This window comes from Pogoniulus pusillus, chromosome 24 (assembly GCF_015220805.1).
Source record: "Pogoniulus pusillus isolate bPogPus1 chromosome 24, bPogPus1.pri, whole genome shotgun sequence".
Classification (NCBI taxonomy): domain Eukaryota; kingdom Metazoa; phylum Chordata; class Aves; order Piciformes; family Lybiidae; genus Pogoniulus; species Pogoniulus pusillus.
In genome coordinates, this window is record NC_087287.1 from 7,863,105 (window position 1) to 7,890,620 (window position 27,516).

The following is a 27,516-nucleotide window of genomic DNA, read 5'->3' on the forward strand; positions in this document are numbered from 1 at the left end:
CACATCAAGTCTTTCTCTCACGGACAAAAGGAATTACCAAAACCAAGTGACAAAAAAAAAACAATTCTCCTTATTGGAAAAAAAACCAAACCCTCATAATAACTGAACCTTGCTTATGCTGCTAGCCTAAGCTCAGTTCAAGGAAAAACCTGTGTCTGTCCCAGTCTTAAAACACCTAAACCAACAATAACATCACAGAGAAAAATAATCAGGCAGTATTGAAAACATGAAGCTATTCATCTCTGAAATGCTTTATGGTCACCATCACTCACCTAGATCAATTTGATGTTCCAAGTCTATCTGCCACATTTTACAGCAGCTGATCAGAGAAGTCAGCCAATGTTCTCTCAGCACTCACCAATAACAGAAGTCTGCTCGAGATGGAATCACACCAGAATCCCAGGCTGGGACTATGCTTTTTTCTGACTGCACTGCTGTAGCTACGGAATGGCCAGGATGGATCTCTCACCAATTAAGACTTCAAAAGCCTCACATTTAGAAACCATGCATTCCTCCAGAGAGGCATCACTAAGGGAGTATTATTCTTCTTTAATTATTAATGTCAGCCAGCTTTTGGCCTTGTGCCTCAAACCTACAAGAGAGATGCTTTAAAATATCAACCTGAAGTGGACTGGCACCTGGAAGCAATGAACCCTTGCTCAAGAGCACATAAATCAGGAATGATGAGGAAGAGGCAGGCTGATTTGGTTCGGTCAGTGAACATTAAGGTCAGTGTGTTCAGCTGACTGCTTATTATGCTGCACTACTCGAGTGCCTGTGTACATGGTTTCTTATGTTTTGGCTGCCAGGATTCAAGGATGCAATCCCTCAATTAGCTGCAGGTGCAATTTAGGCACCAAGCTAAATAAAGTCTAGTTGCAAATGGCTGGATTTTAAACTGTTGTGAAAGGTCTGAAGAATGTGAAGGCTAAGATGACAACTTCTCTTTTTGGCAGTACTGCCAGGATCCAGTGATAAATATCATTGTGAACTTGGTTTCAAATTATATCTTGGCCTGGTTCGTTGCTTCTGTGTGTATAACCTTTATTTCAATAACCTAATTTCCCCACCAAATAAGAGCATCAGTTTTAGGGGAGAAGCCAGGTACCTAGCAAAGAAGCAACGGCAGTGTAAGCCAGACTATTCAGCAGTTCCACACAACTCCATCCACAGCAGGCAATGGAGACCCAAAGCATGCCTGAAGGAGAGGACAGACATAAGGAGCAAAATGTAAATGCAGTTCACAACTCCACTGCTCAGCTTTTAACCCTTGGTAACCTGCCACTCAGAACTGCCCCAGTGGGTGCTGGTGCCAGTGCCTGTGGTGGGGTGGAGATCTGGACTGAGATTTAAGCAGGTGACTCATAATGCTTAGGATGTCTGGAGCACTGGTTTGTAGATCACAGGGCAGCCTCAGAATGGTCCAGGCAAGAAGTTCAAGACAGGTTTGAAATACTAACTCTAAGCTACTCATCAGAGCACAGATCTGAAATGCATACACAGTCACTGGCTTGGAAACAGCAGTTTTCTCTTCTGAAACTCGCAAGAAAGAAAGACCCTGTGTACAGGTTGAACCCTGTAGGCTGACATGACCTTCCAGATGTCTTGAAAACACATCACAAAGCTCAGTACTACTGTGGTCTGTGAATGTGAAATCTCCTGTAGCTTGGCAGTGCTTCTGCAGGCTGTCTAGAAGTCAGGACCTTAAATCCTACCAACAGTCTGTCACAGATGGTGCAGCAGAGGGGGAAAAAAGACATTCTGAAATGCTCAGAGAAAAAGTAGGCCACGTAGCTGCTGATCACGATCGAGTTGCCTGGATAGCAGAGCTGTACATCTAACATATGCTGTGGCTCAATATTCCCCAGCAAGTCAGAGGCCTCCATGAGCCACTGCTATATTGGCCAAATGCTCTGCAGTTCATTTTCCCTGCAAACACGGGAGACTGTATCAAGAGGAATGTGGTCAGGACAGCTCCTCAGAGATGCTGTAGATTCACACAGTATTGCATCTACAGAGGAGATGGAACATACTGCAAACACAGGCTAGCATTGCATGAGGGAATGGATTCCACTTGCTCCATCTGCAGCAACTAGCTTTGTGGCAGCTAGTTTAGCTCAATTTACCTTAATTTCCTGCCTCCCTTCACCATAACTGCATCCTCTACATTTGTCCAAGACATTAAAGAAATGAAACACTCAGGTACACCCTCCTGAGGATGCCTTTTTACAACAGGTAAAAGCTATATAACAATTTATGGCTATTCCAGCAATGCCTTCTGGGCTCAAAATCAACTTGTACCAGTTGCAAAGCACAAGCCTTAATTTGCTGCGGTTTACACGGATGGCTTGAAATGCAACAGTTGCTGTTTCTCCTGCCCTTGTCAGCATCTGTTTGTGCAACAAACACCTACCGATGTTAATACTGTTTCCAAGTCACTCATCTCTGAGTGACACCCCTGTGTTTGGCCCTTTGTCAGCACAGCCACACTGCTCAGGGGAGCAGATGTCCCCAAACTGTCCCCACAAAGGCTACATAATAAACAAAAGGAGTAGAGCACAGCCACCATGCCAGGACGGTTCTAGTGTTTGAGGGGGAGCTGGCCTGAGTGTATGGCTCTTCCTCCCTCTCTCTTGTCCACAGATTTGTATCTTTCCCTTCCTGCCCAGGGTACAGCCACTTCCCACAGCTCAGTGACCTCGACTGTGAAGTCCAGCATTCTCCTTCATCTGGAAACCAGAATCACTCCATTTTTCATGCTAGCATTTCTAGTGTGAAACTAAATTGAATTATTTTGTGAAGTCCACTGCTAAATGCTCCCAACACTCCTCAGACTGTCAGGATGTACCAGGCACAATGAGGGTGCTCCAAACCTGTACAGGTGGCTCTGGGCACTGCTAGTGCTGTTCCACAGCATATATAATTTCATCCTAAACCAAAGGCCCCAGTTATTTTCTATGATACTTGATAGAGAGGTATCTCAGCTCCATCTCCTTCACTTGATAACATGAGCCTTCCACCTAACCTGAAGTCCCTACAGAAGCAACAGAGTGAAAGGAAATCACTAAATCCTACAGTAACTCTGCTTTGATCTGCCTGGCCTTTGCTTGTTTCTCAAGAACCTTGGCCCATATCTTAGCTTTAAAAGTAAGTTTCAGTAACTCACTATTTTGGGCTCTTCTCTACCAGAGACTTATCATTCACTGGGCAGAAAGCTTCCCACAGGCTTAAGTTCGTCTGTGCCAGACATGTCCCTTCCATGCTTTTTTAGCATGTGGTGTTTGACCCAGAGAAAGAGATTACAACTAGGAAAGTCTTGCCTTGGATGATTTCTTGGGAGCTATTGCTAGCTTGGGAGCTTTTACAGGTGAGGTTAGTTAGAACAAATCTAAAGCTATTCTACTCCACGCAACTGGCCTATGGCAGGCATCACAAAAATGAGAGCAGCAGTTCAGCTGCTGGTGTCTCTGCCAGGCTGGCTTTAAGGTTTAATCATTAGGGCTCCACCAGAATGGAAGTTTTCATTTAGAAGATAGCTGAAATGCCAGGGAAACCAATCACCTTATGACAGAGCAATCTGTCTTGAACAAATGCAGTGACCACATTGGCCCCTTCAAGCACTTTCTAATTAAGTTAATGGAAAGACAATTTACAGAGATCTCTGAGGAAATGAGAATTTAGAAAATCTGGATTGACAGGGGGTTGTTGAAGCTATTTGCTTGCCTAAGAACCCTGTGCAACAGCTTCATACCTCTGTTCTATAGGCTGGCTGTATATCCAGGGTTTCAAATGCTGTGATTTAGCAGCCCCTCCCCAACGACACTGTTTTTCCCCCAAGAAACCACTGTATCCACCTATCCCTTTCTAGACAGGTGATACTCAGACCTGGGCTGTAATCCTGTGTTCCTCTACACAAATAAGCTGTGCTGCTCCATAAGCTACAAAAGCATAATGCTCAAAAGAAACAGATGTGCTTCTATGACTCTATATGAGTTCCACTTATTTTCATATCATTTCACTACACTGGCATCTGCAGAGCAGCTTCTCTCACTGTCAGGATGGTATCCTTTATGAACAGCCCTGCACAGTAGTAGGAACAACTACTCACAGCTCACTAAGCCCGTAACAAAAGACTTCCTCCTACTCAAAATGTCACATCAAAGATCTGTTTGGCATTGGCCCATTCCCAGTCTTTAGGAATATGTAATACTTCTGTCACTGAACCAGGAGGATGATGGTTTTAAAGCCCATTGTGCTCCATTAGAGAAATCCTTCCATGCTTAAAGGTACTGTAGATAAGACCCAAAGGAACACAAGGGCTGCATGAGCATCCTTGGTGGGGTAAGTAAAAAATATTCATTAAATGAGCAGCCTAGGTTAATTTGCTATGGCAAAAAAAAAGAGTAGTTCAGTAGTATGAAGGTCAGATGGAATGAAAGTGTTTTAATCTTCTTATCTGCTTATAAATCACTGATATTTTAGGTCTGCTAAAGTCATTTCTAGAGATTTTTCACATCATAAGCTGGTGTGCCTGTTATATATTGACCTAAATTTACCTTCCATAATTTTGTCAGTTCCCAGAATGGTTTTTAATATGTGGAGTCACCAGTGTCTGGGCCTGCTGCACTCTAAACCATGGTATGGCATTTTAAAGGCAAATTCTGGTGGTTGGGAGACATCTACCAGCAGTTCTTCAGTTCTTTTCCTCTGTCAGATCCCTACCTAGTGACAGTTATCAGCAGACAATCCACTAAAGTCTCTGCTGAGCAAACAGTTAAGCCCCACTCTCATTCTGGTTTTGGGATCAACTCCTTTAATTCTTTAGAGTGTACTGACTTAGTGGGTTTTCCCCAGCTGCAAGCCTAAGTCCCTCTTCCATACATGTCCAGCATAGTGGCTGTTCACTGAGGAACATGAAATGAGCCTACAGTCTCTGCTTGACCTATCCTGACTATGTCAAGCTGTGGGAGCCACCATTTTTTTGTGTTACACACCAATTCTGTTTGCATCAACTTACTTTGCTAACTTGCAGGGAGTGTGCAAGCCATGCAAAGCAAGCCAAGACCAAAACTTACCATCTGATTCAGAGGCTGCTCGGAAAATCAGGTAGCTGCTGGGAAGAGGCTGAGTGATCGAACCAACATTTTCTCCCTTTGGGCCCTGGAATGCACACAGACAGAAAGATGTAAGGCAAAGAAGATGTGATGGACTGTTCAACATCTTTTCACCCTTCTCAGGCAGAGAGTGTATGTTTGTGATAGGAAAAACGGAAGGAGCAGATGAAGTAATTTAGAGAGACTCATTAACAATCATGATATTTCTGCTGCAGCTCTAAAGCAGTCATGAGCTGACATAACTGGAGCTCAGTCTAACCTATGCTCTGCCCAAAACCTACTCTGCTTATTCAGTCCTCAGGAACAGAAGAAACTCATTCCTGTCGTGTGAGACAAAAGCAGTCAAGTATTTGCTATTAGCCATGTTTGTGAACACCTGCATGGACTGTTCCATGCAGTACATGTTGAGTCTGCAGCCTGATGCACTAGCAATGAATCACCTGTTATGTGCCACTCAAAAAGGGGCAGAACCCACTTCTTGTGCTGTGAGTGCCTGTAGCAGAGAGACAATGGCAGCTTCTCTGAAAGCAAAGGGGAATCTCCATTCTGTAAATCTGTCTATAGAAAAGGAGGAGACAGGGAAAACCACAGACTGGGGACCAGAATTTTCCCAGCATGGCCACATGCTACTGGGTTTCAGCCCCTCACCTCCAACAGAGTAGGTTTTGGGCAGAGCATAGGTTAGACTGAGCTCCAGTTATGTCAGCTCATGACTGCCAAGCCAACATGTACAAAGGTGCTCATTAATTACTCTGAGGTAGCTGTAAGTCCACTGCTGTGAGTTGAAGCTGGACCATCATCTAAGCTCAAAAAGCCTTGAAAATTTTGCAAGCCATTTTAGCCAAAAGTGGAAGTTGCTCAGCCAGATCTTACTTCTGTGGTGATGGGCAGGAACTTAGGCTTCTTACTTAAGCTCAGACTAATCCATATTTCATGAGAAACAGGCTTTCTTTGCATAGTTATACAGAACAAATTTAGATCACTCAATTCTGCTCCAGTTGCTTTAGAAGAAGGCCACAAACTGACATAAATGAAGCAGCATTTTTAGCAGTTTCAGCCTTAAACGGCTGTCAGAGTGCAGACAACTTCTTTCATATCAAGCAATTCACTAGTAGATTTTTCTCGTGCAGTTTGTGGCTGAAAGCATCCATCACACCTAGTGACCCCGGGCTGAACTCACCTTTCAGGAAATAACCTACCATGCAGCTTCAATGTAGCTTGCTAAGTAACTGTCTCAAGTGACTGAGAATATCACTCTGACTTCAAAATTCTAATCTCTTGGGACTTCCTCTGGTACACAAATATTTTCAGAGCTATATTCTCTTCATATTTAATATGCTCATTCTTATTTCTGTCCTGTATTTTCTCAAGAGACACAAGAATTAGGTGTATGTACCCAGGCACAAAGAGATGCACATATTGATAAAAACCTCCCCTTTCTTTTGGATGATTCATACCTAGGGAAGGGCAATGCTAGCACAGCACTGCCGATCAATCACTGGCCCTACTTTTCAGTACCAGACTCCACTTTTAATTCTGGTTTTTCACTACCTCTTCTAATTGTGCTTTTCAGAAGAATTGAGTTGACCTGCCAAGTCACAAGGAAGATTTTTGTGGATGTACAACAAATAATCAACAACCTTCTTGGGTGTATGATTTGAATTAAAAAACACTAAAACTCTTGAAACTGAGTATGAAGCAAGGTAGCAAAGAAACCTTTGGGACTCAAAGCAAAAGCAATGCAGCTAGGCAGAGATCAAAGCAGAGCTGCTGTTTTACCTTTGGCTGTTGAGGTTAATTTTAATTCTCTCCTCCTACCTCATTAAAAATTGCCAGATTTTTTATAGTGATTGTATAGCTCTGTGTAAAACTGTGGGGATGAGCAGAAGTGAGCATGCCTGACCTGCTCCCACAGGTTTACCTCTTCTGATGCCTCCATCCCTCTCACAAGAGTCTTTCCAAGCAGATTCACTCTGCTGGCCACCTCACAGGAAGGCAGTAGTGTGTAGTGCCTTGTTTAGGCTGGTGATGGCTCCCACAGAATTTGTGTCTGCAGTAACTCTGCTGAGGCACTGTTTTTAACAGCGTAACAAGAGCTCAAGAACATTTAAAGTTTGTCTTTAGAGGATCCAACAGATGTTGCTCTCAGTGCCTCTTGGGAGGTACTGGGCTCTTTGCTTGTAGGCATTTATATTTCTTGGATTTGTTGTTGGGTCTTTTGTTGTTTTCTTTCTTTTTGCTTGTTCTTAAGGGAAAGTAAAATAAAAGAACTGCAGCTCTTTAAAATTTGCAGGGAGTTATTTTTAGCAGTGTGAGAAACTATTAATCATTTGTGTTACAATGAGAGATCCAGAGGTCACTGAAAGAGCTACTGTGTGTACATGAAGAGACTGTCTTAGCCTGTGAGTAACAACAGACTAAGTAACTCAAAGTGAAGGGGGCTGTGTGTGTGTGTGTGGAAACTTTGCTATTTCCATTTCAAACGAGAGAAAACGAAGGTGACCTATCCAAAGTCGCACTTCCATGGAGCAGTTCAGGCTCGAGAAGACCAATGAATTCCAAATCAAACCTGAACCTCAGAGGCCTTAGGAAAAAAAAGTGTCAAATTATTAATCTGGGTTTTTTTAAATCACTTTGTCAGCCCTCTTCCAGTGCTGTGCTAAGCATTTGGTGATTTGTGTGCCCCTGTTTTTGAGGTCTCTGCCTCATACTAAAAGATTTAGATGATGGCTTGATAAAGCTTCTAGATGCTGATCTTTTCTTCTGCAGTGACCAGTTTTCCCTTTCCTCAGTCTTTGTATGCATTTCTACATCCAGAATGACACTTTTGTATACCTATTCACAATGCATCACAATCCCTTGCCATCATAGCATGATCAAGCTCAACGTCTTTTAATCTCTTTAGGCAGTCAAGTCACCACCACTAACAGTAGCTGAATCATTGCAAATCTAGGTAACAACAATGGTAGGCAATACTAGTGCTCAGACAATTTAGTGACACAGGAGGGGTTGTTCATCTCATCAGGATTGTTACCTTTACAGCCCAGATTGACTGATCCAAAGGATGAAAAAGTTTAAAACAGAAGCCATCCTTTTTGGAGGGTCTCTCGATCAGCTCACAAGAATGGAGCAAGATGGTCCCAACCCACTGCCCGATCTTTGGTGTCTTATAAATCAGCAGCACTCCTGGTTTCAGAACACACCACAGCTTGGTCCAGCTCTTCAGAGTTCCACGAATCTAGAGGGCAGCCAGGAGAGAACAAAAAGTTGCAGTTATTTAGTGTCATAACCATCATTTATTACATAAATAAATCATCATTTATGTATTCAGTAGCTACAGAGCACTTCCAGTGTCTCTCCCAAGGCCACACTCTGATACACCCCTTAGAAAAATGCACTGCATTATCTGAACAGGCTTAGGGATCTCAGAGCAAAACCCCAGACCCTGTAAATCTGGCTGTCAGAATCTGGTCTTCCTATTTCTATTATTGGTTTAATGTGAGCAGCTTGCTGATTTTTTTTAGGCAACCAGCACTGCTGGCCCACGTGAGAGTGATGTGTTAATAATCCTGAAGGATGTGCCAATTAGAATATCTCAGAGGGAAATGTTACAGCTACTCTAACTCCACTTCTAAGTCATTTTAATGGTGTTCTGCAGAGCACAAGCTATTAATGGGGTTTGTCAATATCCCAGTTTTAAAAGCACCTTCTCCAGTTGGCTTACTTTTCTGTCAAGCTCACTGCACACTCCCTCTAATATAGAAGACATTAAATTTGATAGCATATATTAAGGATAACAGCTTTAGGAATGGAAAAGCTTCCCATTAAGGTTAGATTTTGCCTGAGATCTTCTTGTCTTCAACATAGATAGGCCAAACTTCTTGTCTGATGGCAATATTCTGGTTTTGTGGTCTACTATTATTTTGCTAGGCAACAGCATTATTATTGCTGAACCAGGAATTTCCAGCCACAGCAAACATGCAACAGGTATTTTGCATTTTAAAAATCACAGAATGGCTTCATTTGGAAGAGATCTCAGAGATCATCTACTCCAACCTCCCCATCATGAACAGGGATGTCTCTCAACTAGACTTGGATGCTCAAGTCCTCATCCAATCTGGTCCTGAATACCCCTAAGGAGGAACAACCAAGAACCTCCCTGGGCAACCTATTCCAGAGTCTCATACTGAAGAACTTCTTTCTACTCTCTCTCAGCTTAAAACCATTCCCCCTTGCTCTATCTCTAAACACCCTAATGAACAGTCAGCCTTCTTGTAGGATTCCTTCAGGTATTGGGAAGCAGCTACCAGGTCGCCCGCAGAGTCTTCTCTAGGCTGAACAACCCCAACTCCCTCAACCTGTCCTCACAGCAGAGGTGCTCCAGCCCTTGGATCATCATTGTGGCACTTCTCTGGACTCGTCAACACCAAACACTGCAGAAATAGTTTGTTGTCATTCTGACTTTTCCAAGGAGCCACGTGCCTCTCACTTTTCTGGCCTCCAATACCAATGATGGTTTTTCACACTGGTCAAATGTGATTGAATTGTTACTTTTGTTGTTTATTGATGTTTGGAAATTCAGACAACCAGTTCACTGTTATTTGTGAAGCCTAATGGTCCCAAATGAGGAAAAAAACAGAGCTTGAATGTCAACCCAAATGTATTTTGCCACATACAAAGTTTCAGGACTTCAAGGAGAAGCTGTCACTAGTTGATTCTTTGCACAGGGAGAAATTACAGCTGTTATCAAGTCCAACATGTTTCATTCCATGCTGTGACAACACAAAATCCAGCTGTCAATAGAACAAGCTTTATTTGCCCATGTCCTGGCTCTTACTCTGTCTAATCCCTCTTCATCACAAAACTATGGGAAGAGGCTGGCAAACTCCGTCAGAGAGGGAGAATGAAAGAAACATCCCTTTCTTTGGTACTATGCACTTTTGGAGGACAAGGGATAGATGGATGGAGTTAAAATGGAAAGTAAATATTCCCCATGCCTCCATGTTTGCAGCAGTTAAAGTATGGCTTTACACCAACTTCAACTCAGAATTATTCAGTCTTCCTTCACTACAAAGTGCTAGTGTGTATGTCTCGGACACAGCAGCTACTTCTCACTGATTACAGGCTCAGAAGCAATGGTCTGCAGCAAATACCTTCAGCCAGTCTGCAGTGATCACTACACTGGGATCCTTCAGAGCACTGAAGAGTTGCTTGGTGGCTCTCTTCTTCTCCTGCCTGTAATTTTTTTTTTGTACCTGGTTGAGAACAAAGAAAACACAGCAGCTGTAAGCATGGCCTCTTCTGGGGAGGAAAGAACAGTATGCATTAAGGACAGCTATGTATAGCACAGCTAAAGCTTGACCCAGCATAAGTTCCCCAGAAATGAGTGCAAGGAAGAACAAAACCATAACAAGGCATCAAGCATTTGCTTTGCCTCTGAAGTTCCACTACACATAATCTAATTTGGCTTTTCTTTGGGGAGCAAACAAGGCTGAATATCCAGTCCTCTTCACCCCTCAAATTTAAAAAGGTTAAATCTAACTGCATAGAAACCAAATTATTTATATTTTTGGTCTGGTAGACAAGAAAGTGTTCAAGTAGTCATTTGCTCAGATTGCCCAGGCATACACCTCCTACCAAGACCAGTGAAAGATTACAATCCTCTTGAGGTGCCTAATGGCTCTGGTACACATGAACAGAGTGAAATAATGACACTGATTTGTTCTGTTTGCAGTATAGAATCTAATTCTGTATATAAAGCCTATAAATGCCCTTGGCCTATAATGACTTCTGGAAGAGTCAGAGGCTTCTCCAGGTCTTGGGAAATGACTCAGAGTAGTTCCCAGTGGTTTGTTTAGAAGGTACCACTTTTTTTGTAAAAGAAAGTCAGCTGATGCTAGCTTGGCTGCTTTTGCACATACCTTCAGTGTTTCCTTCTTTGTGAATTTGGCTGTGGGAGACACACACTCTTTGTCAGACCCATTGCAAAGCTTGTATTCAATCTAAAAAAGAGAGCAAATGAGCAAAGAGTGTTAGCATGAAGATGCTCAAGTTATGCTCTAATGAAGAGTTGTTTATATCTTCTAAGAATCCACGAAATTGCTGATTGCAGATTTCAGCAGCAGATGCCTATTTGCAGTGCAGACCAAACTTTCTTTTATACTCATAGCTAGCTGGAAATTTTCCCACCAAATTTTCTTCAGATTTCTCCCATGTAGACATTGATCTTGGTAAAACAAAAAGGAAACAAATCCAACCCCCCCATTATGATTCCTAACTTTGGCAATTGCTCATCTCTTTTCAGCTCCAAAAAACATTTCAATTACTGGAATAAAAAAATTACAGGGGAGCTGGTACAGATCAGTCAGAACCAGACTTGATATTGGCAATGACTGTTGCCCTAGCTGTAACATCCAGAAACGTAAGTGGGTAAAAAATGACCTAATCATGTTACAGATAATACAGGAAATCATCATCATCTTGGCCTTGAGAAGCAAGGCACACAATAATACCATCACTTCAAATCATGTTTGACAGCGTCAGTGCTGTTTAAATTCGTTTTCAGAGGCTCCAGACTGATCTCCTGACTGTGCTGATGGGATGAAAAAATGCTTTACTTTAGTTAGATATGGTCACAGTATTGCTGTTCACTTACAGGGTACAGCTATCTGTAGCCCAGCTCAGGAGGAGAACTCCAGCTTGCACAGGTGTGGCAGCAAGTTGTCCAAAACGTGGGAAGTGTGACGGTGGGAGGTGCTTACTTCTCTGTGACCTTGGGGAAGTTACTTTCTCCCTCAGTACCTCTTTCCTTCCAACCTTTTCATGTGGCTGATGCATTCAGAGTGTGATCTTTTGGGGTCAGGCACTGTCTCTCCTACTTATGCATGACAGTTTTATAAAAGAGCTCAGCCCTTGGCCGCCTTGATTTAATGAATATGACACAAAAATGAGCTCTACAAAGGAAAAACTGTATCAAACATACTTCTCCTTTATAAATTCACTGCTATGATGTGAAACAAATCCACAGGGCTCTCAGACTCTCTCTCCTTCATGTCATGGGTTGATAAAATCATTTTACAGTGCCTTCAGTTTTGAGAAACCCACTGTCTTTTTCTTTCTCAGTGACATGGAAACCTCTCTGGCTTCCAGAGCAACAAACCATGTTAGTGTGAGCACTAAGCTATTTAATGGCAGCCCTTTTCACACAAATCAGATGAAAACACACAAATGCATGACCAGATCACACTAAACAGACCATCAACTCTGCTTTGGAAGAAGCAAAAATGGGAGGTAAGTGTGCAAATTCAACTGAGCAAAACTCATTGTGGATGATGCAGGATTAGAAATTAGGGGCAGGAATTGCAATTCACAGCAAAACCAAGATCACTGTAGAACATTCTTTGTTGTGCTCACATACTCTTCTTGTAAGTATTTCACTAACAACAAACCTACAGGTGATACTTGAAAACAGAGAAATGAAAACTCTGTGATGATGTGTAAAGACCACTGAAGTCCTGGATGTGACTGTCCAGCTTACAAATCAACTTGGCATTGGATCCACTCAAAGAATATGCCAGTTTTGGGGTTCCTGCAGACTGTTCAACAGCTGCAATTTCTGCTTTAGTAGAAAGCTAAGGTGACCTCCTCTACCTGCAACGCAGTTTCTGATGCAGTTTGTATTTCTGTGGCTGGGACTTCACTGCAAAAACACAAGGCTTACGGTGGGGACCGCTGCACAGCACAACATCTGAGCAGAGAATTTTGCCCAGGGGGGCTTTGTCACATTTTAATGGGCAGTGGTAGACATCTGGGAGATATGCTACAGGCCTTTCTTTATGAGGCAACATTTCTAAATGCTTAAATATCTCTGAGCAAGAATTCTTTGGAATTAGTTGGAGATTATGCTTTCATGATTTGAGACGTGTGTCCTCGGAAACTGCTCAGAAGAATTCTCCACCTCTCTCCCAATTAGCAGGGAGAATGTCCTGTCCTTGTGATACAACTATAAGCCAACTGCTTCTGGGTGATTTCACTCCCTCCATCCTGAGATATCAGATACAGAGAGGAGCACTAGTCCTCATTAGCCAGCATGAGAAGCAGAAAAACCATGGATGTCCCTGAGATTCTATGAAATCCAGCTCAGGTGTCTGCAAAGCATCAGGATATAATTAGTTCCTGTTGCTTAACTAATCAAGATAGGCTACAGTCACTTGTACAGGCAATTACATCTCAGCACTTACATAAAGAAGAATTACATTTTGGCCCTCATGCTCGCTTGGCTTGAGGAAATTTACTTGAAGCTAAATTCAGAGAGGCTTCCAACAATGTTCACAAATCATGCCAACCTGAGCCCTGAGCCCACTGCTTGTGGGCAACTGGCATTAACAGAGACACTTTGATCAGTCTAGCAGCCACACCTGCCTGCTCCTCAGGGTCTCTCTGGGTTAACTAAAAATGGACTTAAGCAATCACAAGACTTAAGCCTGGGACATTAACAAGGAGAGACACTGATTCTGCCTCTTCACAAGAGCTAACTTACAGTTCCATGACCATGGGAACTGCTGATGCCCCGTGCCAGCCAATGCTGCTATGCATATCATAAAGCCACAGCACACGACAGCTGATAAAGGGATAATCTCCCCTTACACTACCACAGCCTTTAGGAGATCAATAAACACAGTGAAATCTGTCCAAAAATTATTATGAATCAGTCTGTCACTCAGTCAAAGCATCTGGATTAACATCCTTGGAGGCTGCTGTGAAGGGCTCCTGAGCCACCATGCTGCTTGCTTCAAGCACTACCTATGCCATATACCAGAGACGTGGAAAGTGCTAACCTTGCCTGCCAAGAGAAAAACAGGCACAGGGATAGTGCACACCAAGACAGGCTTAAGAAGGGATAAAAAAGCAGCAGCAGTGTAAGTCACTGCCTGCATAAGAATATCCAGATATGGGAGAACAAAGACCTGTACTGTCATGTCCAAAAGCTGTGAGGCACCAGCTGCATGACACATAGCACAGCCCCCCAAGAAGGCTGCAGAATGACCAAGCTTTATGACAAAAGAGAAAACGTCACTAAAACAAAGCCACAGTTTTAACTAGAAGCCATGGACAAGCTTTAAGATGTGCCTGACCTAGGACTTCCATTTTGGAAACCTGATAATGTGCCCCGTTCCCCTTTTCAAGGAGGCAAACTTGTGGCTTCTCCCTGCAGACTGCTTCTGAGGATGTGTCATCGCGGGTCCTAAACTGCAGTCTGCTGGCAGGTGATCTCCAGGTCTACAGAGTGAAAAGCACCTCTGAGTTTGAAGTCCCTGCTTTTTCACAGGAAAGGTGGGATCTAATACCCCAGGACTGCATACCACAGCCTCCCCTGCTACCGAGAGTGATATACAGTTCCTTCAGGTTTGTGACTTGAAGTAATACGACTTCACGTTTTTAGGTGGGCCTGCCCTAATAGCTTTGCTTGTACCTCATGATATAGATAAGATTCAAGAAATCTGGGTGACTAGCTCTAAAGATCCCTAAGCCACAAGCAGGGCCTTACATTACTCAGGCATATCAAGAGAATCTAATGATGTCCTTCTGTCATCTTGCCTTTCTCAGCCTGGCAGAAGACTAATAGAAGCCATTTGTCATCACAGCAAATCTTTCAAGACACTGGGATAATGCTCGTACAGGATATCAGAACCTGCCCCCCTCTTCCTGCAGTAACATGTGAACACAATTAACCAGAGAGGAGGCTTCACACAGAGGAAGGGTAAGGCAATTGTTTTCTTTTTTAAATTACAAAGCCCACCAGAATATTTTAATAAAATGCAAAAGGTAGGATCCCCATATACTGGTTCTCATCATTCTAAGCAGGGAAGACTGTTCATCAGCCAGGAACCTTTACCAGGGCACGCAGCAGCACTTGCAGGGGCAGGAAACTGTAGTCCCTTTTTAGTTCAGAAGAGCAGACTTCAATCTCTTCAGGCACCTCCTTGGCAAGGTGCCATGGGAAAAAACTCTGGAAGGAAGAGGGGTCCAGGAAAGCTAGTCAATGTTCAAGGATCACCTCCTCCAGGCCCAGGAGCAATGCCTCCCAAAAAAGAGGAAGGCAGGTAAGAACGCCTGGAGGCCTGCATGGATGAATAGAAAGCTCCTGGACACTTAGATGCAAGAAGAAAGCCTACAGAGAGTGGAAGCAAGGACAGGTAGCCTGGGATGAATACAAAGAAACTGTCTGTGCAACCTGAGCTCAGTTTAGGAAAGCCAAAGCACAGCTAGAATTAAATCCGGCTAAGGACATTAAGGGGAACAAAAGGAACTTCTTCAGGTATATTAGTGAGAAAAGGAGGACTAGGGAGAATGTGGGACCCTTATGGAAGCGAAATAGAGAGCTGGTGACATAGGATATGGATAAGGCTGAGGTGCTCAATGACTTCTTTACCTCAGTCTTCAATGGCAAGAGCTCCAACTACAATGTCCAAGTCCCAGAGGGCAAAAGTAAGGACTGGGAGAAGATCTGCTCACTATAATTGTATATCGTGTTTGTGAGCACCATAGAATCTGAACATGCACAAGTCCATGGGGCTTGATGAGATCCATCCACATGTCCTGGGGGAACTGGCAGATGAAGTTGCTAAACCACTGTCCATCATATCTGAAAGGTTATGGCAGACTGGTGAAGTTCTGCTGACTGGCAAAGGGCAAACATAACACCCATCTTCAAGAAAGGAAAAAAGGATGACCCAGGAACTACAGATCAGTCAGTCTCACCTCTGTGCCTGGCAAGATCATGGAGCAGATCCTCCTGAAGGCTCTGCTAAGGCAAATGGAAAACAAAGCAGAGGTGATTGGTGGTAACCAGCAATGGCTTCACCAAGGGCAATCATGCCTGATAAATTCAGTGGCTTTTGATGAAGTCACAGCCACAGTGGACAAGGGAAGGGCAACTGACATCATCTACCTAGACCTGAGTAAGACATTTGCCTCTGTCCCACATGACATCCTGGTCACCAAACTGGAAAAACATGGACTATAGGGGTGGAGCACTGCAGGATAAGGAATTGGCTGGATGGTGGCACACAGAGAGTGGTGATCAAGGGCACAATGTCCACCTGGAGAGCGGTGACAAGTGGCTTCCTCAGGGTCAGTGCAGGGACCAGTGCTGTTTAACATCTTTGTCAGTGATATGGACGAAGGAATCGAGTGCACCCCCAGCAAGTTTGCAGGTGACACCAAGCTGTGTGGCACAGTCGACTTGCTAAAGGGATGGGATCCATCCAGAGTGACCTGGACAGACTGGAGAGGTGGGCCCAGGTCAACCTCATTAAATTCAACAAGGCCTAGTGTAAGATCCTGCATCTGGGTCAGAGCAATCCCAAGCACAAATCCAGGCTGGGTGTCAAATGGATGAGAACAGCCCTGAGGAAAAGGACCTGGGGATCTGCGTTGATGAAAAGCTCAAGATGAGCCTGCAGTGTGCATGTGCATCCCAGACAGCAACCATGTGCTGGGCTGCAGCAAGCAATGTGGCCAGCAGGGCAAGGGAGGGGATTCTCTTTACTCTGCTCTTGTCAGATCCCACCTGGAGTACTGTGTGCAGTTCTGGAGCCCCCAACATGAGAAGGACATGGAACTGTTGGAGTGAGTCCAGAGGAGGCCATGAAGTTGATCAGAGGGCTGCAGCAGCTCTGCTATGAGGACAGGCTATGAGAGTTGGGGCTCCTCGGCCTGGAGAAGAGAAGGCTTCAAGGAGATCTTAGAGTGGCCTTCCAGTATCTGAAGTCTGGGGAAGGACTATTTACAAGGTCTTGTAATGACAGGACAAGAAATAATGGGTTTAAACTGGAAGAGGGGAGATTTAAACTTAATGTTAAGAAGAAGTTCTCTACAGTGAGGGTAGTAAGACATTGGCACAGATTGCCCAGGGAGGCTGTGGATGCTCCCTCCCTGGAGGTGTTTGAGGCCCGGTTGGATGAGGCCTTGAGCAACCTGTTCCAGTGGGTGGCATCCCTGCCTATGGCAGGGGGTTGGAACTGGATGATCTTTGAGGTCCCTTCCAATGTAAACCATTCTATGATTTAGTTCTCTAACCAGATCTGTCCTTTCCAAGACCTTGCTGGCTGACAACAGGCTGTGCTGTAGGCAGAGACATACTTTTTATCCCAGTTGGGTTTCTGTTCCTTTTCAACTCAGTCATGTAGCTCTGGAGATTCAGTGCTGATTGTTAGCAGTTATCACAATACCCTTACACTACTGTTAGGCTTTGTCAGGGAGCAGAGTCCTGACAACAGTGCTATTCTGATCCAGTGTCTTTTTGGTGACTTCATTTCCAAGGGGAAATGTTTCATTTCACAGAAAACTAGTTTGTGATGGACTCTGGTGTGGGAGGTGCCAGCCCATCAGCAGGCCATGCAATCCTTACTGCATGGGGTGAACGCAAGGATTGTGTCACGAGAGAAACCCAGAATTATTCCACATCAGAAACAGTTCAATAATGTGACTCTTAAGCTGTGATCTGCATGATTAGTGCAGTGACAGCTTCCAAGTTGCTTTTTTTTTTCTTCTTTGCATCCAAGTGAAAGCAAGATGAAACCAGATGGGAATTTCGAGGCAGAACAAAAGAAGCTGGGGTCATAAGTTGTATTTCACAAAGGCAAAAGCAGTCTCCACATGGGATACAGGTCTTTGGTCACAAGTAATTTTTCCAGTATGTTCTCCATGTGTAATTGTTACAGATCTGTACCCATGCAGGAATAAAAGAAATGAAACCAGAGTTTCTGAAGTAGCACAAACACTACTGAACAGCTGGGTTTAATATGAGAAGTGAAGAGCTTCTTGTCCTGCACATGAATATTCACTTTATGCATTTAAACACTGTTGTTTTCAGTTACTGCAAGCAGCTATTAAAAACGTTTTTATTTTGTGGTGAATTAACAGCCCATGCACAGCATTGGAGAGTCAGAGAATTCTTACCCACAAAGCAGCTTTGCATTAGCAAAGATGACTCTGCAGCTAATGTGCTGCGATCCAGCAAGCTGATTAATCCTCACCTAAAACTTTCCAGTTTGAAAAAAAATCCTCAATACTCCCTCTTATTTCAGCAACATTATAAAGTCTCAGCAAGTGCATTTACAGCACTGCAACAACACACTGATGAGCACCGATTGAACAGCCTGCAGAAAGAGCTGACCTGGCAGCAACACCAGGGGAAAGCCACTGGTAAAATTCAGCTCCCCGAGCACCTCCAAATGCCAAGTTACACTCCTGTTTAGTGGAATGCTCTACTCCATTGTGTCAGATTATAGTAAATAAAGAAAACCTCAGAGATCTCATGGGATTTCTGTTTGATCACTTAAATGTGCCTTTCACACAGAAGAATACCCTGCAGGTTTAGAGTATTTAAAGAATATTTAAGGTGAGATGAGAAGCTGTACCCTGAGAAAGATGCTGTTCTGCTGCTGAGCCTCAACGAGGTTACTCCTGCAATACCTGAATCTTTCTGACAACTCATGCCACAGTTTGCTAGCTAAGGGAGGATGGAGGGAAAGGTACTCTTGTAGGTGGCCAGACTATGATAGTCTCAAATATAAGCATGGCTGGAATTAACTCAGAGGTTGAGAGTATGATTCATGGATGTACAAGGATGAGTTAGAGACAGGCTGGAAATTGTAGTTTGCATCTCAAGGGATCTGCATGAGCTGTTTCAAGCTATTTTGCAGCTAAAATACATTGCTAGCAGCCATTTAGAGTAATATTTCAAATTACAAATCAAACAACAAAGACTTGGAACAGCTCAGGCATGTGAAAATAACTCATTCATTATGAATGAAGCAATCTAAGCTTTGCTCCCCCTTACGTCATGTAACCATGCATGCAACAGCCACACTCCTACAATGTTCTAAGTTTAGACTTCATCGTGGCATTAGTGGGGGGCTGAAAAGAGTGAAGTACCAATAACTGCCATCTTCAAGATTTTTATGACTATCCCTTAAAATACCCTCCAAATCTTTGTGTGCTCTGCATGTACACTAGGAGACATCAGCCACTCTCCAGCCAATAGAATAAACAGTAAGGGGCAGAAAGGGAAGAAAGAGAAACTGCAGCACTGCAGACTGCAATAAAAGGTGCTTTAAAGCATGAACAAGGCACAAAGTGAGAGAAAGCCACCTCCTGTCACCACCAGGCAAGTGCTAATGTGCTAGCTGGCTGCAGAGGCCAGCCTGACATTAAAGAAACAGTTCTGCGATACTTTCACACCCTGGTATGAATATTGGTCTCAGAAAACAAGGCTAAAGGGCTTTTAAAAAAGAGAAACTAACTTAAGAAACAACATGGAATAAATAATCCAGTAATATTTAATTGTTGTTTTGGGGTTTTTTTTTGCCTTGAAAAAGGAGATAAAAGAGATTGCACTTAAGAAATGAGACAATATGCTGCAGGAAAGCTAACAGTGAAATATGTAGCTGAACTGTGCCTTAAATTTGTTTAATAGAATTTGGTGTGAGAAGCCACAGCTGAAATCCAAAATCTGTATTGTCAAGAACTGCACAAACAGACTAAAAGCAGATGTTCCAGCAGAAAGCATTTTATTGTATGTACAGAGAGGAGCTCAAGGACACATTGGCAGCCCACCTATGAGCACAGGGTAGTGTGGTGGCAGGTAAATGGCTGCACAGCTCACAGGTGTTTATGGGGTCTCAATGAGGTATTCTGCATGGCATCTGCTAGCTCAGAAACCTGCAGCCTGCTCTGTGGTGCAGAGTGGATGCGGTCATGAGTGAACAAAATGTAGGAATGCTTCTATCTTGCTACTGAGGATGTAAAACAGAAACACAGCCCATCTGCCTGGGGAAATGCAGTGACTCCTAGCCAGAGCTGGCAACTCAAGGTCCTCCAAGTCCCAGCCCAGGAATTGAATCACTCAGTTGGCTTCCCTTTCCTTATGGGTGTGGGACATCAAAGTAGCACTGCTGAAGTGACATGGTTAATTGTATCCACTGTGCCAAAAGAAGAGTTAGGCATTCATGGCATGAATCTGTTACCTAAGACATTTACTTTTGAATCCAGTAACTAAACCTGCGCACATCACAGGTTAGTTTCTAAAAAGTATTTCCCTCCTGCTGCCATGAATCTAAACACAACCCAATTAGCAAACTCTTTCCTTTGGTCCAAGTAGGTGGAATTGCTATTTATTTTTATACTGAAATGCTGTGACAGATCCCTACTTAGAGTTCCGGACACCTGACAGTAAGTTCATTATAAAGCCTTAGAGCCAAGTGGATGTGAAAAATTAAATATTAAGCAAACTGTCTATCAGTTTGCCTTGATTTTTAAGGTACATTTCCTAATGGGGACTCCCTAATATCACTGACAGTGCAAAGACAGACAGCAGAAAAGTTTCATGTCTGGAGAAGAACACAGTGGTGTGCAACACATGAGGCAAAGCAAAAAGCAAAGCAAAGTGAAAATGACAGATACAGGTGCAGTGAAGCCGAGTGGCTCTGGATCAAACATTGTGTCTAAGCAGAACATTCAAGTAGGAAAGAAAAATCTAGCTCTGGCCCATGAGGCAGCAAAAGCAATTGCCTGCAGCACTGTAAAGGATCAGGCAAGTTGAATTTTGGTGTTTTGGAGTCCTCATATCTGTTTTTAGTCCAGTGATGTTTCAGAGCAATTTTGGCTATTGTAAAACCAAATCCTTGGGTCAGTGAAAGCGAATCTCCTGTCTGGCTTCAGACTCCCATTTGCTTTGAATCTCAAATCTGATGCAGGTGTTTGGACACCTGCATTTTCACTTATCTCTGTCTAACAACTGCTCTTGACACTGCCAAGGAGAGACTCACCAACACCTCCTACGTGCACACAAAGCATGGCAGAAATCTAGATGGGCATCCAAATCTACCAAGGGTACTTATCCTTTCAAAACCACACCTGTTGGAAACTAAATGGCAAGGCAGGTCCTGAGGCTGGGAAAACTCAGCTGAGACACACTCTTACCCCAACACCTCTCATAAATGAACTCCTACTCTCGTAATCATAAATTAAACTGCACCTTAGGAACCATACTCCCTTTTGGACATTTCAGTGCTCTGAGCTGTCCAGAAAGGTCCTTCTTCTTTACATTCTGAGAATCTAACACCACTCTTTTGAAGGCACACAAAACATTTGGCTTTCAAACCAAGCCCTGGATGCAGGCACCTGGTCCTTGGGCTTCTCCACTGTCAGAATAAGTGGAAAGCTGGATTTCCATGAGGAACCTTCATGAAAAACCAAACCCAAGTTCGGTTTGCACCTTGCCAAGTTCCATGTACACAAGCCCTTGTTACATGCTCCCAAAGCTCCTCTCATCATCATTTCCCCATGTTGACCTCTGCCAGAGCACCCCAGTTAAACAACCTGCAAGCTCCAGGCAAGTATAACCAAATATATTTGAAGCTGCAGAGCCTATTTTCATGTATTATGAGAAACCACTTGTCTGCAGCTGCTTCCTTCAAGTTATATTTCCATTTCAGCTGGTGCCATTTGCATTTTATAGCTTCATAGTTGAATAAATTTAGTTAAAAATTTATTAACAGGCTTTGCTTCTATTTCTAGTTATTCTCTAGAAATATGTTAGTTAGCTGCAGCCAACAAAGCCTACATATGAATCCCAAAGCTAGATCTAACCTACAAGGTTGGTTCCATATCTACAGGAAATCAAACCCAGGCACTCAGTAACTCTAGATATAGAGTCAGTTTTGGAACACCCAGGTCCTTGGATGCAGTTTATACCTCTCCATAACAGGCTAGCTGGAAATGTGTTCAGGAAGTTGGTTAGTTTGCATTCCTATCCCACTACACTAATTCCCAGAGCTCTCTTCCAGGATCTTGACTCACAGTTCTGGATGCCATGCAGTATACTAAACATTACAGCTTTCTCTTCCAAAACAGTTAAGGTTTATGATTGCCTTGCTGATCAGGAACATCAGGAGACACCTCTGCTGACAAAAATCAACCTTTCAACCATAATTATTCATACCTAATTACAGCCAAATGAGCCCAAATAAGCAGACTTCTTCTGTGGTAGGTGCTATCATGTCAGAGGAAAGTGTGAGCTTCTCTGTCATCCCAACCATGCAACCCCACCCCTTTTCTTTCTCTGAAAACATACATGCACAATTCCTGCAGGAACAGAGGGAGAGGCTTTCTCAGTGAATTAAAAAAAAGACACTGTAAGAATGATTAATAACAGCCTGAAAGGAAATGAAAGCAAGACCAGGGATGGATCCGTATTCCACTGTACCTTACTAATGGAGTTTGGAGTCTGTGGTGTTTCTTCCTTCAGCGCCGATGGGCTGTTTCCTTCCACATCTTTTCCTACAACAAATGAAAGTGATTCAGAATCTGAGAAATTCTGTGCAAAACCATGGCTACACATGGCCTTGGAAGGCCCCACAGAGAGGGATCTTGCAGTGCTTGAAATAGCCTGGATCCACATACTTGGGCAATGCAACAAGTGCTGCTTAGAAGTTAGGTCTCAAAACCACTGTGGTAAACCAACATGATGGTTTCAAAGTCCAGCATATGAAGGATGGGAAAAAAACCACCAGAAATAAGGTTGCTCATGCACCCTTAATCAGCTCCCTTCCATGTCTGCATTATGATGCAGTCTTTAATTACATTACCACAGTCTGTTCTTTTCTTACATACCCCATGTCTCACTCAATGCAAATAATAAATGGAATTCACTTAATAAGCAGCTATTCAAGACTTCATCCTCCTTGGTCAGTATCTGGCAACTACACACAGATGCACTTGATAGCAGCTTTGTTAGACAAATAATAACCAGGATCAGAAAACATTACAGAAGACAGAACAGCATCTAGACATAATCAGCAAAACTAAATTAATTAAAAGGCAACCCTGCAGGAGATCACTGTCTTCTGATCAAGTTATTTGTTAAAACAAGAAACATTTTCAACTAAAAAGTAGTATTTATGAGCACTATGACAGTTTCCAATCACTGTAGAGATGTATTTCCGCTACCCAAACATCCTATACATGCAATACATTAAACATTATATACTAGTATGAGTATGCACAGTCCTGGCCCAAGCAATAAAATGTAATGATAAACTGTTTATTTTTGCCAGCTGTAATTATATCCTTATAGTAAAAGAAAGCATAGAGCTTCTATTTAAAAAAGCCAAAGATTAGCACCAGCTGAGCCTATTTTCCAGAGCCAGGACAGTCATTGTTATCCAACTGCACTGGAGTTTTCTTCTCAAAGCTGTTAGCAGTCAGAGCTCTGGAATACTGGATGCAGTAAAGAACCACTGAGATTGTGAAATACAATCCACTTGTAGCACACTGCCAACATGGGAACTGTTAAAAATGTTTTTAAATTGTGTAGGCCAGTCTTGGAGCCACCACCAATTCCAAAACCAGCAAGGAAATTCCTGATTCCCCTGAAGTCAGCAGAAGTTGTCACAAATGTGTCACAGATGTGTCAGAAGCCATAACATCTCATGGAGTTTTCAGAGCAGCCATTTAAGAAGCCAAGCACCATCAGAAAAGACAGCCATGGAAGCTAACTAAAATAACAAACATCCTCATGGCCATGTCCTGCACTTCCACCATGGGACAGCACATCCATTATAACCAGAACTGCAACCGTGGCCCAGGATTTCTGACAAAAACCATGCCCTTTTTACAGGCATTATCAGGCAGTTTGGTGCATCAGCTCTTAACTTTAGGAAAAGACTTTGTGGGGCAACTGTCCCTGGAAGGTGTTCAACTTTCCACATGGTGACGAAGGGTGGAGGGGAGTTCAGATGTGCTTCTCACCCCATGACATGGTGCTGACATGGAAAGCAAACACTCTCAAGCCCAGGAGAAGTGGGACAGCACGTGTGATGCTCAAGTGGGCTGCTGAAGCAGAGGAAGGACTTACATAGTAACATAGGAGGTGGTGCAACTACAGGCAACCTGTATCCTAACCTAGTTTCTGAACTCCTCCCCTTGAAACACTCAGCCCTAAATAAAGCACTGGGAAATCTAATGTCTATGCGAAGCAGGAAATCTCAAGAGACTGCATAGATGACAGAGCCCTTGTGCTACCATGACAAGTGGGATGGCCACAAGTTCTACTGCCCATGGAGTAGGACCTGCATCTCCATACTTTTCTTTTCTCTGATGGCATTTTCCTCTCTATAACCTCCACTCTCCCCAGCAGAGGCAGAGAAGGTTGGAATAAAGTCACAAAGCCGTGTAGCTGCTGCACTTGTTTCCCATGAGGAGCTTTTACTGCGCATGTATGGGAAAGTAACATATGGTCTGAAAGATCAAGTCAAGTTAATGGGCATCAGCTGCTGCCTGCTCAGAGGCAACAGCACCTATTAGCATAAAAGAGATCCCAGCCACTCTTTATTACGTCTCAGTTCTTAGAGAAGGCTTCACTCCAAGCACAAAAAAAATGAATGTGAGAGATTTCTGCCTTCTCTCAGCAAGCCAGTCAAAAGGATTTGCACATGAACAATGTGATGTTTGCTGAGGTTCTGGATCATCCTGCTCACAGAGCACTATGAAAAGTGGGAACACGCAACTGGTCACTCTTACCACACAATTTACAAGGACATGTATGATATGTTTATGGAGCAGCATACTAGTTCCTTCCCCAAACTCATTAAGCTTATTAACACTTGTGAGGGAAAGGCTGTTTTTCAGAGGAGAGCTACCTGCTGTCCGTCTCAAGCAGACTTGCTGCAGCCATGCAGCAAAGAGCAAACCCTTGTGTGGAAAGCAAACTTCATCAAAAAAATGTGTGACCTTCTCAAAATCCACCCCCCATGGAGTTAAGTGCACAGAAAGCCCAAAAGTGAGAGTTCCACCCAGAGTGTAAGAGCCATAAGTGCCTTGAGAAAACAAACAGGAAGCCACATAAAACCAGCTAAGTATTAACTGGCTATATAAGCTCAAGTTGCTATCTTTCTCATCAAGAAAACATAATGCCCACAGCACAAACAGAGCTGTATCTCTCCTGACTTAAGATTTCTGCCTGCGAGCAGGGCATGCAAAGAAAGATCCTCCTCAAAGCAGCCCAAAGGTTTTGCATCCAGTAACAAAAGCCATTTTGGGAAGGGAATCAGTGGTGCTTGTGAAAACAGCCTTCACCACGATGTGAAGAAAACTGCCAACATCCCATTTTGGAGTTATAGAATATAAGTACTGACATCCCTTTTTATCCCATTATTGTCACACATAGGAAAAAAAAAAATTTGGTTCCTTTCCAGAACAGTAACTATTGCCTTTTCTGTTTGTTTTCTGCAGGGTCTCAATCCTAAGGTGCATTTGCCTTTCCCCTTTTTGAAGATACAGCAAGCATGACTGATCAGTGGCAACAGAAAGCAAAGTGACTGGATTACTGAGCAATTCCTGGTTAGCTCCACACAGCATGAACTGTTATTTTACAGGCTTTCTGATAGAGCACCTGGATAGCTACAAATGGAACTACAGGCTCTGGTGTGTGGCAAAACTATCACAAATAGAACCTGTTACTGCTGTAAATAGCAGCCACATGGCTCAATGTGTACACCAGACTGAAATTCAGCTCTGTGTATCTACCACAGTAAAATTCCCATATTCATGGAAATGCGTCTCCTAGGATGCAGATAACCTCTGTGACTCTGTAACTTGCAGCCTAGTCAAAAACAGGGACTCAAAAAGTTCTAGCTACACCCCCAGTATATTTCTGACCCTCTCTCCTTATTCCTAAGTGAAAGACAGAGAAGGGCAAGGAACATGAACTCGTCTCTTTACTTTTTGAACTTCCTATAAAAAGAAAATGTCTCCCTCAGATTTCTTTTAGTTACCAGAATCATCAGCATTTTTGTGTGCAAGCAAGAGGCAGAAAGTCCAAGGTGTTATTTCAGATAGTGCCCCCTGCATCTCCCATATGTTTCCTTAAAAGAAACACCTCTCACCAAACCGAGCATAACTTGCACAAGGTGTAAAGTCTGTCACTTCTCACTGAATCTGCACACCTTCATTATTGGAGAGCTAACCCTAGAGGCTGTTAGTGTTGTGAAGCCTACAGCTCTAGCCAACTCATAACCCACCAAATTCCTGGCAGGTAATCACTGGACTCTGCTGCCCACTCTGCCCACAGCACACATCCAACATGATCAGCCCAGTGCTCTCTTACAGAAAATCTGTTGGGATCAGGCAGCAAAACATGGATGACTGAAAAAGAGCTGAAACTGCATGTGAAACAACAGATCAAAATGTGAAACACGGAAGTACTGGATGCAGCTTGTGCACATAGACCTGTGGCCTATCTATGGTGGTGGTAGCATCCTTCAAAGGCACAGGAGAACTGAGGGGAAGCACATGAAGCTCAGAGGAAAATGAGGCATAAGAAGCAAAGGAGTGAAAGGAGAGAAAGCAGAGACAGAAGAGCTCAGCATGGGAGATGGCTGTGGAATGTGAAGAGTGACAGTTACTTTTTATGGGAAATGTGAGGAAAAAGAGACAAGGCAGCTCTGTGGGGACAAGGAAAGAAATCAAAGGAGTAAAAAAAAAATTGGATAGACAAAATTGGATAGATTTCTTTCTCTGCAAGAAATCTCCTGGCTGAAGCAGTAACTTCTGTTTGTTTGAAAGCATATTCTCTCCTTTTCTAACTCTTTGGCCTATGCTCTTCCTTTGCAGCACAGAGAGCTACTGCCCTTGCTGACGCCAATGCTGGAGGTTACTCAGAAGAACGGTACAGAACAACAAAAGCTCCAGCATGGCTCAAAGACACTCGCACTGCTGAGCCAAGCAAAGGCTGTTTGGTCTGGCTGCCAGCAGGGAGCAAGGAGAAATAAGGTGATGGAGGAAGCTGAGGAAAAGACAAGATCTTGCAGCTACCTCCTCTACATTGAAATGCTCCACTTCACTTGGTTTCTGAAGGACTGCAGCACTGAAATACCTCAGTGAAGAAGTCACCAGAAGTCAGTAACTTTTTTAGCACTGAAAATGCTGTTAAGAACTGAGGAATGGGCAAACTCTCAGCTTCAGAACTCCCTGCAGGTTTGAAATGTCTGAGACATTAGGTGTCCCATTTTAAATTGCTTTCAATTTGATTACCAAAAGGTTGTTGAAGCTTCCAGCCACCTCAGTGACAGCCAGGATTAGTCAGCACTGCTGAAAATAGACTCCCCATTGCTTTGATGCAGACACAAATAGAAATACCTGCAAAATCAGAGACTCTCAAAACCTTTGCACTTAAAGACAATTAGTTCAAGAAAACCCAGACCTAGTTTCGCTCTACATCATGCAAAGCCCAGAGAGTCTGTGGGGTGTTAGAGCTATATGAATACTGAACTCTTTTGACAGATGCTATGTTCTTTCTGTAGGTATCAGTGTTTTGAGAGCTCATGAAGGTGTTGAG

General features: G+C 43.3%; 1 protein-coding gene across 5 annotated transcripts in view; it reads right to left on the reverse strand.

Moving 5' to 3' along the window:
• The window catches only part of OSBPL5 (oxysterol binding protein like 5), a 173,233-nt gene that overhangs the window by 33,166 nt on the left and 112,551 nt on the right, over positions 1–27,516 (reverse strand). For all 5 annotated transcript variants that reach the window (XM_064163231.1, XM_064163236.1, XM_064163234.1 and 2 more), the window contains exons 3-7: positions 22,387–22,460; positions 11,036–11,116; positions 10,268–10,369; positions 8,149–8,352; positions 5,076–5,160 (exon numbers count right to left, since the gene is read on the reverse strand). In XM_064163231.1, coding sequence (XP_064019301.1) covers positions 5,076–5,160; positions 8,149–8,352; positions 10,268–10,369; positions 11,036–11,116; positions 22,387–22,460 — 546 coding nt within the window. The remainder of the gene's footprint in view (positions 1–5,075; positions 5,161–8,148; positions 8,353–10,267; positions 10,370–11,035; positions 11,117–22,386; positions 22,461–27,516) is intronic.